General features: G+C 36.6%; 1 protein-coding gene across 5 annotated transcripts in view; it reads right to left on the reverse strand.

The window, feature by feature from the left end:
* FOCAD (focadhesin) overlaps positions 1-15,684 on the reverse strand; it is a 235,946-nt gene that overhangs the window by 80,851 nt on the left and 139,411 nt on the right. For all 5 annotated transcript variants that reach the window (XM_006208259.4, XM_072959321.1, XM_072959322.1 and 2 more), the window contains 5 exons: positions 14,533-14,667; positions 12,717-12,767; positions 11,844-11,927; positions 5,913-6,051; positions 1,410-1,595 (listed from right to left, as the gene is read on the reverse strand). In XM_006208259.4, the coding sequence (XP_006208321.2) occupies positions 1,410-1,595; positions 5,913-6,051; positions 11,844-11,927; positions 12,717-12,767; positions 14,533-14,667 (595 nt within the window). The remainder of the gene's footprint in view (positions 1-1,409; positions 1,596-5,912; positions 6,052-11,843; positions 11,928-12,716; positions 12,768-14,532; positions 14,668-15,684) is intronic.

Below are 15,684 nucleotides of genomic sequence, written 5' to 3' on the forward strand. Positions count from 1 at the left end.
TAAATCTTAGTCCACCTCTGTTTCAACCCTGTTCCTAGGGCAGCCTCATCAAGATTTTCAACTGACAGTCTAGTCGGTCTTTGACTCCACAATACAGAAAGATTATAGAAAATTCAGATCTGTCCTTGGAGGTTTTCAGCTTAGCTTTTAACTTCCCATCCCATAAAGCTTCAAAATTTGACAAATATTTTAAGGGAGAAACAGGCTGTGTGTTTGAAGGCCCTCAAGTCCCCAGTTTTGTCACCCAGGTTACCACATATATCTCAAGATCTCTTTTGGTTTCTTTGCCTCCTGTACCTCTTGTTACAGTCAAGCCTGAATTTCAGTCTCTAGCTGAGGCCAGAATTAGTAAGAGCTGTAGATTGTCAGTATTCATTCACTATTTGTGCGCTTTGTTTTCAGGCCCATTCTCCTAACCAGTCTTTGTTTCCTAAGCACCACAAGACTGGAGATTTCATGGCCTCTCAGAAGCATCAGCCTAGTTCTTTAACTTTCAATGCAAACTCAAAATTCATTAAGTATATTATGAGGAAAACCTCCAGCTTGTCACCTGTATTAGTCAAACTCTTCAGAGAAACAGAACCAACAGGATATAGATATACAGATAAGCAAGAGGAGATTTATTAGGGAAATTGGCTCTTAAGATTATTGAGGCTGAGAAACCTCACAATCTGTTCTCTGCAAACTGGAGAATCAGGAAAGCCAGTGGTGTGATTCAGCCTGAGTCAGAAAGCCTGAGAACCAGGGGCGCCAAAGGCCAAAGGCATCAGTAGGTGGATCTCACAGCTCAAGCAAAGAGAGCCAATTCACCCTTCCTCTACCTTTTTGTTCCATTCAGGCCTTCAATCGATCGAATGTTGCCCACCCACATTGCTCAGGGTGGATCTGTTTTACTCAGTCTACTGATTCAAATGCTAACCTCTTCCGGAAACACACTCACAGACTCAGAAATAATGTTTCCCGGTTATCAGAGCATTGCTTAGCCCAATCAAGATGACACATAAAATTAATCATCACATTACTCTAGTCCCATGAAACCACTAAAAGCTTCACCGGTTTCTCTGTCCTCCAAGAGGCCCCTTCCTGGGTCAATCACCAATCTTAGCCCACAGCCAGAATCAGTGAATATTCCCCATAGGAAGGTGGGGGGATCCATGGAGAACAATCTAAAATGGTCTCCCCATTCTGTAGTTTTAGTCTGTTCTTTGTTTTATCTCACCTATGTCTTTGCTTCTATATTTCTTTGATGGCTTTAAAATGAGATTTATTTTTTCATCTATCCAGCTGTGTGTTTAGATGTTAGCAGCAGCAGCAGCAATGCCTTGCCATGCCCTATCACATCCTACTTGAAGTAGAAGTTAAATTATTACATTAAAAACCTGTACCTTGATACCATGTAGTGTGCTTACCTGCAAGGCCAGGTTTCAAACCTGGTTGCTTGTTTGTTTCATACATTTTTAACATAAAATTGGGGATTCCTGCTACAGTCTTTCCTTGGTCTACGCGGGCACCTCCTTTTAATGCAGAGTGATACACGCCACGGGGCATATTCACCATTTCTTGCTTCACAAGAGATGTAAAAAATTCTTCCAAAGCTGAAAGAGATAAAAGGAGATCAAAAGTAGAGTAAATACAGTATGCTAGAATAGAAACATTCATTCCTAACTCATATATACACATATACACAACAACTTAGCTATATTTCAGGCCAAATTTCACAAAGTGAGAAAAGAACTCTTGATTCCCATCCCTTTCTTACTCTTCCCCAAGTCAGATCACAGCACCCAGTTACTCAAGCTTAAGAACTTAGTCATTCTCAATTCTTCTCTTTCTCACACTTCTTACATGTAATCCATTAGCAAGTCCTTTTAGATCTACTTTCAAAAATATATCTCAAATACACCCATTTCTCTCCATTTTCACTGCTACTTGTTCAGTCATCATCTTCTCTCTTCCTCAACTGGATGAATTTAAAAACTAGTTTCTTGGTTTCATCTCCTCATGACTGCTCTGTACAAATCATCCTCTTCCCAGATGCCAGAATTTTACGTTACTCCCTTCCCTAACATCTTCCAGTGTTTTTTCATTGTACATAGAGTAACATCAGAACTTCCAACAATGATCAAGGCTTTCTGTGATCTAGCCCCTGCCTCTCCCTCTGGCCTCATCTCTACCACCCGCCTTCCTTTCTAGCTATATTAAAGGCACGCTTCCATATGGCCTTTTTCCCCACTCAGACTCAAAGTTCACATCTAAGTCAAGGCCGTCGCACTTGCTCTTCCTTCCACCTGGAACACACTCATCCCCAATTTCCACATGCCTGGCTCCTTCTTGTCATTTAGGTATTTTCAGAGAGGCCTTTCATGACTATCCATCATCCTGTAGTAGTATCAGTACAGTTTTAAAAAAAAATTAATCCATTATTTCTTTGATTGTGCTCCTTCTAATTAAGCCCAAGATCTTTGATTTGATATCTTTACTTACTATAAGGTAATACAGTAATGCAGGATCAGAAACCAATACGATATCCAAACAAAACACTTGATTTAATACTATAGGTTTACATTCAAGTGTTATTTTCCTAAGATCCACTAGAGGTTGCCCAATGCAGAAACAAAAACAACAAAAAATTAGAGCTAAACAAATCATATGGAAAACCAAAAAGGAAACCACTACATGTGCCTCTTATTATAGGAACAAAAAGCAAGAGTCCACCTACCTAAACGGGAATTTCATTCAGAAAAGATCTGAAAGTCTTCTTTAAATTACTATGATTAAATTAAAGGCAGCAAGTGCTCACTGGAACATCTATTATGGGCCTAGTTCAGTCATTCCCATACAGAACCTTCCTGGGTGTAACCAAGCTTATCCATTCAAAGCCCAGAGAACATCCGCGTAGGATGTTTTCTTCTTGTCCCTCCAGATTCATCCTCTCAACCCTACTCTGTGGCCTGGAAGAATAACCTTTCACAACTGCATCACCAGTTTCCTTTATCCTCTGGCTTTTGGTTGGTTTCATCCAACGGAAGACACTCGTAGGAGATCAAAGGGTAAAAACAGAGGTCAAGGCATATACTCCCCAGAAACCCTCCTGCAAAACTGTTCCAGGTTGCCTGCACCCCTCTTTTGAAGGTCCTGGCTCCCCTTAGGCAGCCCTATTTATGACACAGATACTCTCTCTTATTCTTCTAACTGCTACCTCCCCTTACCTCTTTAGGCTTAGGGACATTAACCATTCTGAGATGAATCAACATTGTTTATGAATTTCCTTTAACCTTGAAACACATCTTTAAGCTGTCCCTTTATTAAACTCTCAATTACTCCCTCTGAATTTCCTGTGAAGACCCTGATCAATACATCGTCTAAATGAAAAATGTGAATAATATCCAACTGCAGATCATATAACCCAATTCCAGTTTGCACATGCACATGTATGACTGCTCTGGGCAGAGTGGGAGTACAAACTTTCCAGAATGTACCTAAGAATTAACTGTCTGTGAGGACAGAATTTCATGCTTTCTCAGAAGGGATTCTGTTCTGGTAAAAGCTGCTACATGTCAAGAAATAAGTACACATCTGCACACAGACTAACCCAGGAATGAAAATTTGTCTACTTGTCAAGCTCTTTAGAGAATTAAGGATTCTCAAATAATTCCAGCCCTGAGAGTTTATATGAAGGTAAAATAGCATGAATGCAACTGATATGTACGGTGCCATCTTCCCCCAGCCACTAAGCTAGCCACTAGGAATTTTTTCCATTGTCTTTGAGCCTTGCCCTAGTCTCTTCTTTTCAGATGACCAGGTGAGGATTAGAAAAGAGTTGAAAATGTGTAGGACACATAGTATCAGATACAAATTTTTAAAACAAACCAAATGTCCTTCAACAGATGAGTGAATAAAAAAAACATTGCGATATATTTTATAATGTAATACTAGGCAGCAATAAAAAAAGAACATAGAATTGATACAGGCAACTATTTGGATGAATCTCAGACACGATACTAAGTGAAAAAAAAAAGAGCTAATCCTCAAAGCTTACATACTGTACGGAAAAATAAACTGGTGAAATCCCATTAGGTCTATAGTTTAGTTAGTAGTATTGTACCAATATGAATTTCCTTGTTTTAATAATGAACTAAGGTTATATGAGATGTTATCAACGGGAGCACTGGGTGAAAGTACATGGGAACTCTCTGAACTATTTTTGCAACTTCTTGTAAGTCTAAAATTATTTTAAAATTCAAAAAAAATTTAAATCAATACCAGTAACATCCCTATTTAAAATAACGCAAATTACTGGATTTACTTTGCAGCTTCTTCTATGTTTACTTGATAGGAACTAAGAGGAGAAAAGGGCTAGGATTTTCTTACACTCGGTGCAATCTAGTTTTCTACCTGTTGAACCTAGAGATCTAATACATGTCATCCGCCCTGTACCTTTTAGGATATACATTGCTAAGGCTGGTGCTTTTTTCCCTGGTTCTTTTTCTGAGTTCTCCAGTAACAGAGGGAAAGCGAGGAACAGAAAAATGAAGAACTTTGCTCGTGGTGACACGGTTTGCCAGAGACAGCCAGCCACTAGATCACTCATCTGACTTTAATTATTGAATTTTTCTCAAATAGACACAATTGTTGATCTCAAATCCTCCCCTTCTTTCTCAAGGAAAGACGCCAGCAACCATCAAGTACAAACAACGCAGAAGAGCCAGTTAATGGTCACCTCGATACTGCTAATACCGGGTGAACAGAAACAACAACACATCTCGGCAACAAACATCTTCCCCTTTCTTCTGATACCACAAGACTGGGGTGAGGAATCCATGTAAGAGGGAACAAAGTCATTAAAAAAGCCCAAGAGGACTTCTAACTCTAAGGTTATTTGGGGTACAGGAGGACTTTGGATAACTAAAGGCTTTCTCCTTTCTTGGACTCACTATTAACTGCAAGGGAGGTCCTAGACTGTGAAGAGCCTTAAGGTAGGAAGTGGGGATGAACAGAAGAAAGAAACAGGGAACAAACCTTGTTCTGCACATGAGGAGAAAAGAAAAGGTCAACTCTACATTGCACTGTTCAGTTTTCTCTAGTGAAAGCAGACAAGGATTTGGGACAAGAGCTTTGTCTAGCAATAAACACTAGTGTATAATTTGGCTGAATTCCTCAGGGATCTCCATGTGCGATGAAGCCAAGAATAAAAACTTCCAACATTACAGACTAGTGAGATTATGATTGAGAAGATAAAGATATTTCTTGCATTGACTGAACTAAACTTTCAGAGATTAAATTTTTACATCCATGAACATTCAAGGCAGAATTGGGACAGAACAAGGTAATAGATATATGCTTGAGAAAATGTTGGCTAATACTAAATTAGAATGATTAGATAGAATGAGAACAATTTTGTTTTAATGTCAAGGTCCTGTAACTTTATATCAAAAACTGAATGATCATACAATTTAATCCAGTTTTTAAAATGTTAATGTATAGCTCTCAGTTATTGGTACCAGCTTTGGAGTAATTATAAAAAAAATTTATAATAATAAAACTACCCAGTAAATTTGAAGATTCTAATGATCTTTTCACTTAACTTATACAATAAGCTAAAGAACCATTTGAATCAGTGCCTTAAAGCTCCACAGCAAATTTGTCTTTTGAATAAATTTAGCTTTTGCAATGAATTTAAATGTTTCAGTGAAAATAGCTGTTTAAACTAGTTTTCCAGTTCAATTTTATTCGAGTCTAACATTTTTCAGTGTTTTGAACACCATCCCACCTCCAGCACTCCCTATAGAACACAGATAGTACATAAGCATTTAGGATTAAAGTAAGCTATAATATGTACACATCACAAAAGAGCACAATGAAGCAAAAATCACTGAAAAATTCTAGCTTTCCTGACACCAAATAGGAGTCACCTGGTAAAACCAGAGGAGCAGTGAGTGACAACAGGTTGAGATAGCACGAGCCAGGCACTGAAAGATCCACATCCTTTTCATCTCCCTCCTCATCTTCATCTTCATCCAGCTCATCAGGAACCTGGATTTCTGGTCTTACCTGAAATGACAGAGAAGGCCATACTAGAACATTATGTAGAATTTTTCCTTTGTCCTTTTTATGCTGAGATTCAAAAACTGGGTTAGATTCATTGCTCTAGAATGTCAAAAGACCATTAAAATTAATTTTAAAAAATCTATTCATTTTTAGATTAACTACATGGTAAACTCTAATCTTCTTCTTAGATACAATCCCAGATCCATGTAAAGAACTAATGGTAATAGAGCAAGGAAATCAACATATACCAGCCTAAGCAATGATTATTATAGAAAGCTAATAAAATTTTACACCATCCAACAATAAAAAGCAAACACTCACACATTCAATATATTGAACTACTATGGTCTATAATTAAACATTTGCCTTGTCTACATACATTTTTAAAAAATTTGTAATTTCAGCCACATCTCAGTGACAAAGCTTAAAATCTTCTAAAAGAATATATAGTAGGGAATCAGGAAATTCAGAATGCTTTAGTTGACATTTTTTTAGACTTGGTAGTTTGTTGCTATAGAATATGAAACACTAAAATCTGTAATTGGTAGCTATATTTTATTGTGCATAATTTTCAGTTTGAAGATTTTTGTGGTTGTTCTGTGATTAGTTAGTTTTGTTTGAACCAAAAATTAAAAATGTAAGATTACCACTATTGTAGTTTCCACGAGATATAACTGTCAAGTAATTAATTAAATTTTTAATGCTTTCAATGACACACCGTCGTAATGCCCACATAGAGATAATCAAGCATTAGGGGAGGAAATCAAAATATATAAAAGTGGTTGCTATAACCATAAAGTGCCAGAACCCAGTCATTACCATTAGCCTGTCTCCTGGAGTTATTTTTAGAAATAATTAACAATTCCTGCAGACTGCCTTCTTCATAGGTCCCCAAAGCACTGTTCCATTTAGGAGCTGCACTGAGTCAGGATTCTTAGAGGGGGATAAAAGAAAACAGAGAGAAAATGCTCCTCTCAAGTCTAATAACCTCAACTCCAATGAAGCCTTCAACCATAACTGGTGTTCTTATCACGAGTGAAGGAGTGAAAGCAACCTGACCACCAAGCACTTTCCAAGACAAGATTTAATTCTAATTCAGTCCTGAGGACCTAATTCTCTGAGGACCCAGCGAGCCATAATTACAGAGATAACAATGATGTATGCTCCGAAGAGGGCATGCCCGCATTTGTTGATATCACTGCACACCAGAGAAATCCTGGCACATTTGCAGATCTTTCGGTTCTGACAAGTAGGCTTTTCCAAGTGTCTCTGGTCTGCATATATACTTGGAATTTGCCATGATTAGTATCATCAAGAGGTATCTTAGAGATTCTAACCAGTCCTAGTTGCCTAAAAAGTTCTAAAAAAAGGAGTTGATTCTGGGTCCATTTACTTTGTTTCCTGACTTTTTTTACACATCATAGTACAAATTAAAAATAATATTTGAACAGCATACAGGGGAAAGAGACAATAAGGCTGACAGATGGAGACTACATTAATAACACCAGTTACTACACCAGTGCATCAGAGCACTGGGAAGCTCTGATATACCTCATATTCACAAATGATAGGAGACTGAGGGAGGTGGAAGGCAGTGGTAAACACTTAAGCTAATATGAAAACACAGGGATGGTGAGGATGTGGAGAAATCAGAACCCTCATACATCGCTGGTGGGAATGTAAAATGGTGCAGCCCCTTTGGAAAACAGCCTGGCAGTTTCTTAAAAAGTTAAATGCAGAATTACCATATGGCCCAACAATTCCACTCCTAGGTATACGATCAAGAGAAATGAAAATATATGGTGGATTCATCCATCTTAAGTTGTCTAATTCTGCATTCACATAATTGGACAGACATCTATATCAATTTATCTGCTACGTGGTCAACAACGTATGCCTGAACCTTACATATGCATGTATTTTAACAAACTACAGGTGTACTGCAATTTAAGTATAGATGATGTACTCTGCCTACTTATAATGGTAGGATTATTCCTTCAATTTTGCTTCTTTAAAGGTGAATTGATTCTCCTGAACCAATCAGTACTTGTTGTTAGACCTTGGTTTCATTCCATTTCCCTCTTCCTCTGTTCACCTCTTAAAGTACTTGTTCCAGCCTCCCTGTGCGAGCCCCAGGGTTCTCCCTTGGCTTGTGTGCAACAACCGATCAAGATCAACATGAGTGCAACTAAGGAAAATCAAGGGAAGTCATGTGAAAGAATGCATGTTAAAACTATAAAATGTTGGTAATTATATTAGCTACTAAAACATCCAGGAAAACTGTATGTTTAGAATACACACACACACACACGCACACACCAACTACGCCCTTCCAGTTATAGCTAAGTTTTGTGGAATAAACTTAAATGGAGACCCAAATATAAAATGATCAATGACTTTAAAAATCTGCTTTATGTTGAATATTGGAAAGTTTATCCTACAAAATTCCTCACTACAGGTTCTGAGCCAGGTAACCTTTCAACTACCTTTCTGTGTGTGTAACCTATGAAAATCCAGGAGTTTGTGCATAAACAGAGGATTTTATTTGGAACACGTCAAATATCTGCATAAATTCATTTAAAAAGAGAAACAGCTTCTGATGAATGCAATGACATTCACTTAAATCAAAGCTGAACAGGTTACATCATGTTAATAACAACCCAGGGTGCATAATGAGTTCTTTTATATTACTTCTAAAATTAATTCCAGAGATCAACAACATAATCATCTTAAGATCTCTGAAATAAAAAGTTCAATTTTTAAAGTCAAATATTTTTAATGAACCCAAGTCAGAGAGAAGAGTCAACCTAAATGTTTATCCATTTCTGATTATTTTACCAAAAAGACAATTCTCTACAGTTTTTTGTTTATTTCATTTTGGAGGGTTGCGGGGACACTAAAGAAGGCAGAGGAGAAAGATAAACAGCTAAAAAGACAAAGAAATACAAACTAAAAGGGAAAAATCATTCATGTCTATTTTTTAACACTGAAATCAATAGGTCCTCAAAGAAAACTTCTGACCAACTTTAGATTCATATGTTTCAAGTGATTAAAAATAATATTTTTAAAAACCAACAAACATATGGATTCATTCACTATTCCCAGCTCATAAGATGGTCTAGCACTTAGCATACATCCAATACATAAATAAACCAATGCAATATTAAGATTCTATTATCAATAATCCCACAGAACTTCCTAATGACAAACCAGTGACAAAAAAGATGAGTTAATGAATTTGGTTTTCAAATCCCTAACTCACAGGGTATCTCATTCAGCTGTACTCTCCATTGACATTTTCCATCTTACCTTAGATGTACTGTTTTAGTTAACCCTACATCTTCCATCTGCCACTCCTCTAATGCCTTTTGTTTTACCAGCCAGTTAGCTTTCAGCAAGCTTCATAGTTTAAGTTGATACATCAATAAACAAGAAATCTTTCTACAGTAAATTTAAAGAAAGGCAGTACTTTACAAAAGTGGCTAAATTATAATCCACAAATGTAACCATGTTGATAAGCATGCATTGTATCTTTTTAAAAAAGTTTTCTGCTTGAGATTCACAGTAGGCTCAGTTAAGAGATTATTTCACAGTTTCCACAAACAGAAAAAGAGAACGTGGATGTACTTTCACTGGGAAGGTACACAGGTAGCTTTCAGTTTTGCGAGTGAGCCAAACTGCCCTTGGTGCAGAGTGAGAAATCTCTGACAACAAGGAAGGATCCTAGACTTTACATTATAGGGAGTCCCTACCTGGCAGGGACTTCTGAAACAACTGCAAATCTGTTTTCCTAGAAAATGAACCGCAGTTTCACATCACTGTCATCATCTACAAAACAGAAGTGGGAGCTGACTGGGTTGTATCCTTAGCTTTTGGGGACTTGTTTGGAATATGAACATACTGACCACTTTCTGGACTTTTAGGCCTCAGGTATTCAGACAATCAAACTGACAATCAGTAATGAATAAGAAGAGGAAGAAGAATACATGGTGTGATCTTGGAAGCAATGATTCTCCAGGAGGAGGTGGGTCCTCTGTGTCAGAAGCTGGGGCCGGAGTGGGGTAGACCATTATGTCCTTTTATCTTAATCCCAGTTTAGAACATCCACTAAAGTGAACCACTGTTACTTATGGGAGTGGGTCATAATCCCAGAACGGGGTTAGGGCAGAAAAGAGTTGAAAAGCATGGCTAAAAAGGTTAAATCTTAGAGATTTCCTTTATAGCTCTTTACGCTTTGCTGGTAAAAATCCAAGCATATACAGAAACTCCAACTCTAAATGCATCACTACCCTTTATGTCGGAAGGTATAATGAGCTATTTATGGCTATTCAAGGATCAGAGGATATAGAAGAGTTAGATTTAAAAAAATCTCATATTTGACTGAGGATAGCACTTAACTGAGTATTAACTCTAACAAACATAGTAAGAAACTGAATATAAACCCGAAAAGGAAAAAATACAAACATATCAATATTTAAAGAGGCAGAGACTAAACAGTCAAGAGTATATATGGGAGTTACTTAATAAAAGCTATTACTCCAGCTGGAATATTTCAGTAATAACACCTAAAAATAAAGGCAATCATTATGCTGTGATATAAATTAGTGAGTGCTTATTTAAAATAATAATAATAATAAAAAGTATCTTCCAGATACTGTAGTTAATCTATTGGTAGGAGTTTCCACACTAAATTTAATGTAGCTTTTTTCTCCTTTTCTTTCTCTCTCTCTTTTTTTAAAAGAAGTTATGGGTATTGTTAGTCACCATAGTGCAGTCTGAAATCCCATCTCTTTTAATTTTAAAAGTCACAGAACAGCTTTTCTTAAGGCTTCCTGTTTGAGATAACTGCACGACAAGCTAGCCAATCTGTCTTTGAGTTCTCAGTAACATGGGAAATCCTGCCTTGCTCAGGATTTGGTTTTACAAGAGCCAATCTTCAGTCCTTCCAATTCAATTCAGTAAACAGAAGTTCGCTTGGTTCCTACTGGCATCTAATCTATCAATTCAGAAGAAAAATTCAACCCATTTTAATGCCTGAGGGTCCCAAGAAATTCACAACAAAACTTCTTTCCATTTGACCTCAAGAATTGATTCTGGGTGATGTTATATGTAAGTTCTCCTAACACAATGTCTTCCTCACACTCTAAAGGCATTCAATAAGCATTTGTATACCTTTGAACTCCTTAACACAACCTGGTAATTTAAAGCCGGTTATATTACATAGATATTATAAAAGGTTGTATATTTTTAGTTTAGTTTAAAAACTAAGATAATGTCACACAATGTGTTAATCTTTAAAAGACAGTGATACTTTCTTCATTTACTTCTCTGAGGCTAACCTATATATCATTTCAAATTAAAATAATAAATTTTTTTTTTCACATGGCATCTCAATTCTGTATCACAAAGATCTTTGGCTGCACAGGTGGTATGCAGACCATGCTTGGATGTGAAATCTAAGATGGTGTACACTAACTAGATAAAGTGGTTCCTATAGTGACACAGATCTTGCCATGGGCACAGGCATGCAGTCATTCACCCAGTCACCTCATGGAGACTTCGTTTGCTCCACAAGTGTCTTTCATCTGCTGCAAAGAAATTTAAGTTCATTATCTGTGAAGTCTAAGACCTCTACCATCTTTCACAGATTAAGCAAATAGTGAATATGAATTCTTATCTTTTATGGACGACATATCTAGAGTTACAGGTAAGAATCTCAGGGTGAGGGAGGGACACAAATGAAACTATAAAATCCAGCAGTAAAGAGGTACCAGTGAGAAAGCAGAAAGGCCTACCTGTTCAGGCAGATGAAGGATGGTGTGCTCTCCGGCACTAAAGTGTGACAGAGATTTATAAGCAGCGTTTGCTACAACTGGGTCCTAGACAGAGTAAAAGTAAAATAAACAAAAGAAACAACATATATTAAACAGCAACTCTGGAGGAACAAAGAAAATCTTCCCTCACCAACCTCAAAGTTCTACGGTCTGGGCTTTGGAGACGGTATTCAAGCCTCGCTTAATATGTCCCAGTTAAAAATAGAGAAAACAGCATTGCACAGAGACATCAGGAGGACCAGATTTTTATCCTAGTTGGGAACCTTAAATGTAAAGTAACTCATAATTACGCCGGTCCCCATGAGGTAGATGGTTTGGCAGAAGGACTATGGGGTTTAGTGTCCGAGGGGTCTGGAACTGGACTCTGTTTCTCTAGCTACCAACAGGGAAAGCTGGCCTTTTGGAATGTAAGATTTTTCACTAGTGAGGCAGGGAGAACATCACCAACACCCTCTCCTCTATACAGCTTGTTTGGAAATGACAGCCGAAAAATGGAGTGGACTTGCTGTTTGTTTGATGTGCTTACTGGCGGTGGGAAGGGCAAAGCAGGAAAGAGGAAGGACCATTAAAAATATGAGACAGTGGCAACAGTCCCTCTTCAAGCTGCCAGCTTCACAAAGTAATAAGCGTGTTTTATGGTTTAAAAAAAAAAAAGGTATTAACTGGCATAAATTATGAATAATTTTTAAAACCTAAAATAAATTTTTAATAGTCACAATTCTTTTAAAACCAAGAAGGCAGCATCTCAAGGGAGTCATATTTTCATCTTAAGAGTCTTATTTCCCAGTTCCTTTCCCAGCTTGGTTCTGGTTCACTGACACCGTGTGCTGGTACCTTGTTTTGAGTGTGGTTCCAGAGGAAGCTGAGGACTTGAACTTTAAAATTCTGAAAAATCAACGAACAGCAGAATAAATTTTTAAGACAAAGAAAAAATTGAGAATAAACAATGTAAAGTAGCAAATGTGGAAATTAAATCACTTCAAACTTATTCACTAGTAAATGACTTAATCTATATTCACCCATCATTCATAAAATGAAAATACTCAGAAACTGACTCATCATTTAAACATGTGGATATATTCAACATGATGAGTTTTTAAAATGATTAAATTCAGGAACCTAACCAGTTCTTTCTGACCTCTCAAGTCTTAGTACAAATGTCATTCCCCTGTTTAATGCCACTGTCCCTAATCCCCTACCCAAACCAAAATAAGATGCCAGTGAAAAATAATGCAAAATTCGAGGGAAAATACAGCCCAAAAGACAATTTACAGCTTACCAGGGTAAGCAAACATAAGAAACCAACACAAAAACCACTTCATAAATTAACCTGTAATAAAATCTGCATAATTTAAAGTATAAGCCATACAAAGGTATATGGGTTCAGCCCCTGAAGACAGAAAATAAAAATACACATTACATACAAAGTCCTTATTTTGGATTTTAGTATTAGCTCCTTATCAGTAGTAGCCAGACAGACTTTCTGACAAATAAGGGTATACACCCATGAACAGCAGCCATAAGAAAGACTGTTGGTGAACTACACACTCCAGGAGTCTCGAATTGATTCTTTTTTTCAATACCCTAAAATAAAAGCCCAAATGTGAGAATGAACTCACAATATCCTGTATTGGTTCACTCATTCATTTAACAACTACTTTCTGAATATATACATTATGTGCCATTATGCTAGGTATTGCATCCTTGGTGAGGACAAATTTGATTTTATTCATTGTGCAGCTTTTAGAATGATTAGGAGTATTATCCCACAATCCTGTCTTATCATGCAATCTGAAAACAGTAAGGGGGTTATTATTGGAACCACATGGAGGGTTGGTTTATCAAAGTCTCTGAAGCACTAAATAAAAGTTCACCAAGGCTTCAAGTGAAAATCAACTGAGGCTCTTCGAAGGACAAGGAAAAAAAGAAAGGTGAGCTTGAAAGGGAATATGGCTACAGAAATGGAGATATAAATAAATTCACCATCCTCTCATTTCATTCAAAGAAGAGATAATGAAGAAAATGTTAAGCAGAAATATGTGAATCTTATAGTAAGGTATCTTTCACCAAGTGTTTCAATTCATTACAAAGACAAACACTGACTAGATCATTAAATTATTATCCTTTATACAATTGCCTTCACTGAAAAGTACAGATGAAGAGCATAGATGTACACAGAAAATATAAACTAACATGCAAAAATCAAATCTCTGTGTCTAAGCTAGAAGCAAAACACAAATGACACTATGTCTGTACTACTAGGCGAGCCTGCTGTGCCACATTAAAGCCTTAATAACGTATTTTTAGAACTTAAAACATTAACAAAATGAATTTAAAATGTTGGCCCCATGAATTCTATTATTTTTGAAACACTATTTTTAACATACTGACTTTTTAAAAATCTTGACTATATTCTCATAATAAAAACTTGGCATCCTTCATGTAAATAATTCTTAATTGCACAGAACTGATAAGGTGGAAATCCTGCTACTTCTAAGAGTCCATAAAGATATCAACATGTTGACAGAACAGTGAGTGTTAAAGGATTTTGGGCAATCAAAAGATTATGAATATTTTTCCCAGAAGTTATTATAAAGCATATGTCTTTCCAATGTAGAAATGGACAATTTACTGAGCTCTAAATGCATACCTCATATTCAACTGTATTGACTGTTAAGGAAGGAACCAGAGAAAACAGTTCACTGAGGGTCTTCAAAATGAGGGGTCTCGTGTCACAACTCAGCTTTGGGGAGAGAGCATTCCAAGTGGAGCGAATACAAACCACCTGGGAAGCAAATAAAAGAAGTCAATGTCTAACAAAATCCCAGCTCGTATGAAGCTGTTAGTAAAAGTACTCTTTTACTGTAAGAAACCTTAGGAACAAGAAGTTCCTCAAAAGAAGCCTGCCTGACACCATTACTTTTTTTTACAACTATATTTTCATTAACCAAGAAGTAAAACTCTGTCTCTCTCACACACAAACACACACATACACACAAAATTAACTGCAGATTAGCAACATATATTGTTGAATAGCCATTCTCTGAAACAAAGGGTAAGATAATGTTAGAACATTTCTAAATCTAGGTATTCACAGTTCTTTTAGTTTTTCATCCTTGCTGAAACTGTATCACTACTCAGAAAACTGGGATATTAAGATATATAAATCAAATACTCTCAAATCATCTTAAAACTTCTAAAGGGGGTAGGTGAATAATTTTATTATTTAATAGTAATTTAAGACCTTGTCTTAAAAGTCATTTCAGATTGTTAAGAGGCTGTTAAATGATAAAACTAAAGCCCAACAAAAATGTTATTTTTAGCTTGACCCAATTTCCTTAAACCAAGTGTTCTTAAGTCATTTCAGTATCTGGTTTTATGGATATCCAAATATCTTCCTAAGTTCAATTCCAACTACAACAAATGATTTCTTCACTTATAGATATTTTATTAAAATTGTAAAACTCAGGCAGGAAGAGTGTCCACACAGATAGAATTTAACAAGGATTAATCTATCTAAAACACTCCAGTCTCTTAAGTTTCAATTAACACACAATTTATCTTCACCTACAAATATAGATTATTTAGGAAACACTACAAGAGGTAGCAAATGAAAACATGTCAAAGATAAATGAGTAATACATACTTAAGAACACAGATTAAGGAGAGACTCAAAGAAGACAGCAGAAAGAGTATCTCAGAAAACTTGGATTCAGTGCTTTTGCTCTTATTTTCCACTTTCCATGAAACAGCAGAAAAATATTCTTTAACTTGGGATCTACTGAAAAATGACTGAGCTGGG

Source organism: Vicugna pacos, chromosome 4 (genome assembly GCF_048564905.1).
Source record: "Vicugna pacos chromosome 4, VicPac4, whole genome shotgun sequence".
In the NCBI taxonomy this organism is placed as follows: domain Eukaryota; kingdom Metazoa; phylum Chordata; class Mammalia; order Artiodactyla; family Camelidae; genus Vicugna; species Vicugna pacos.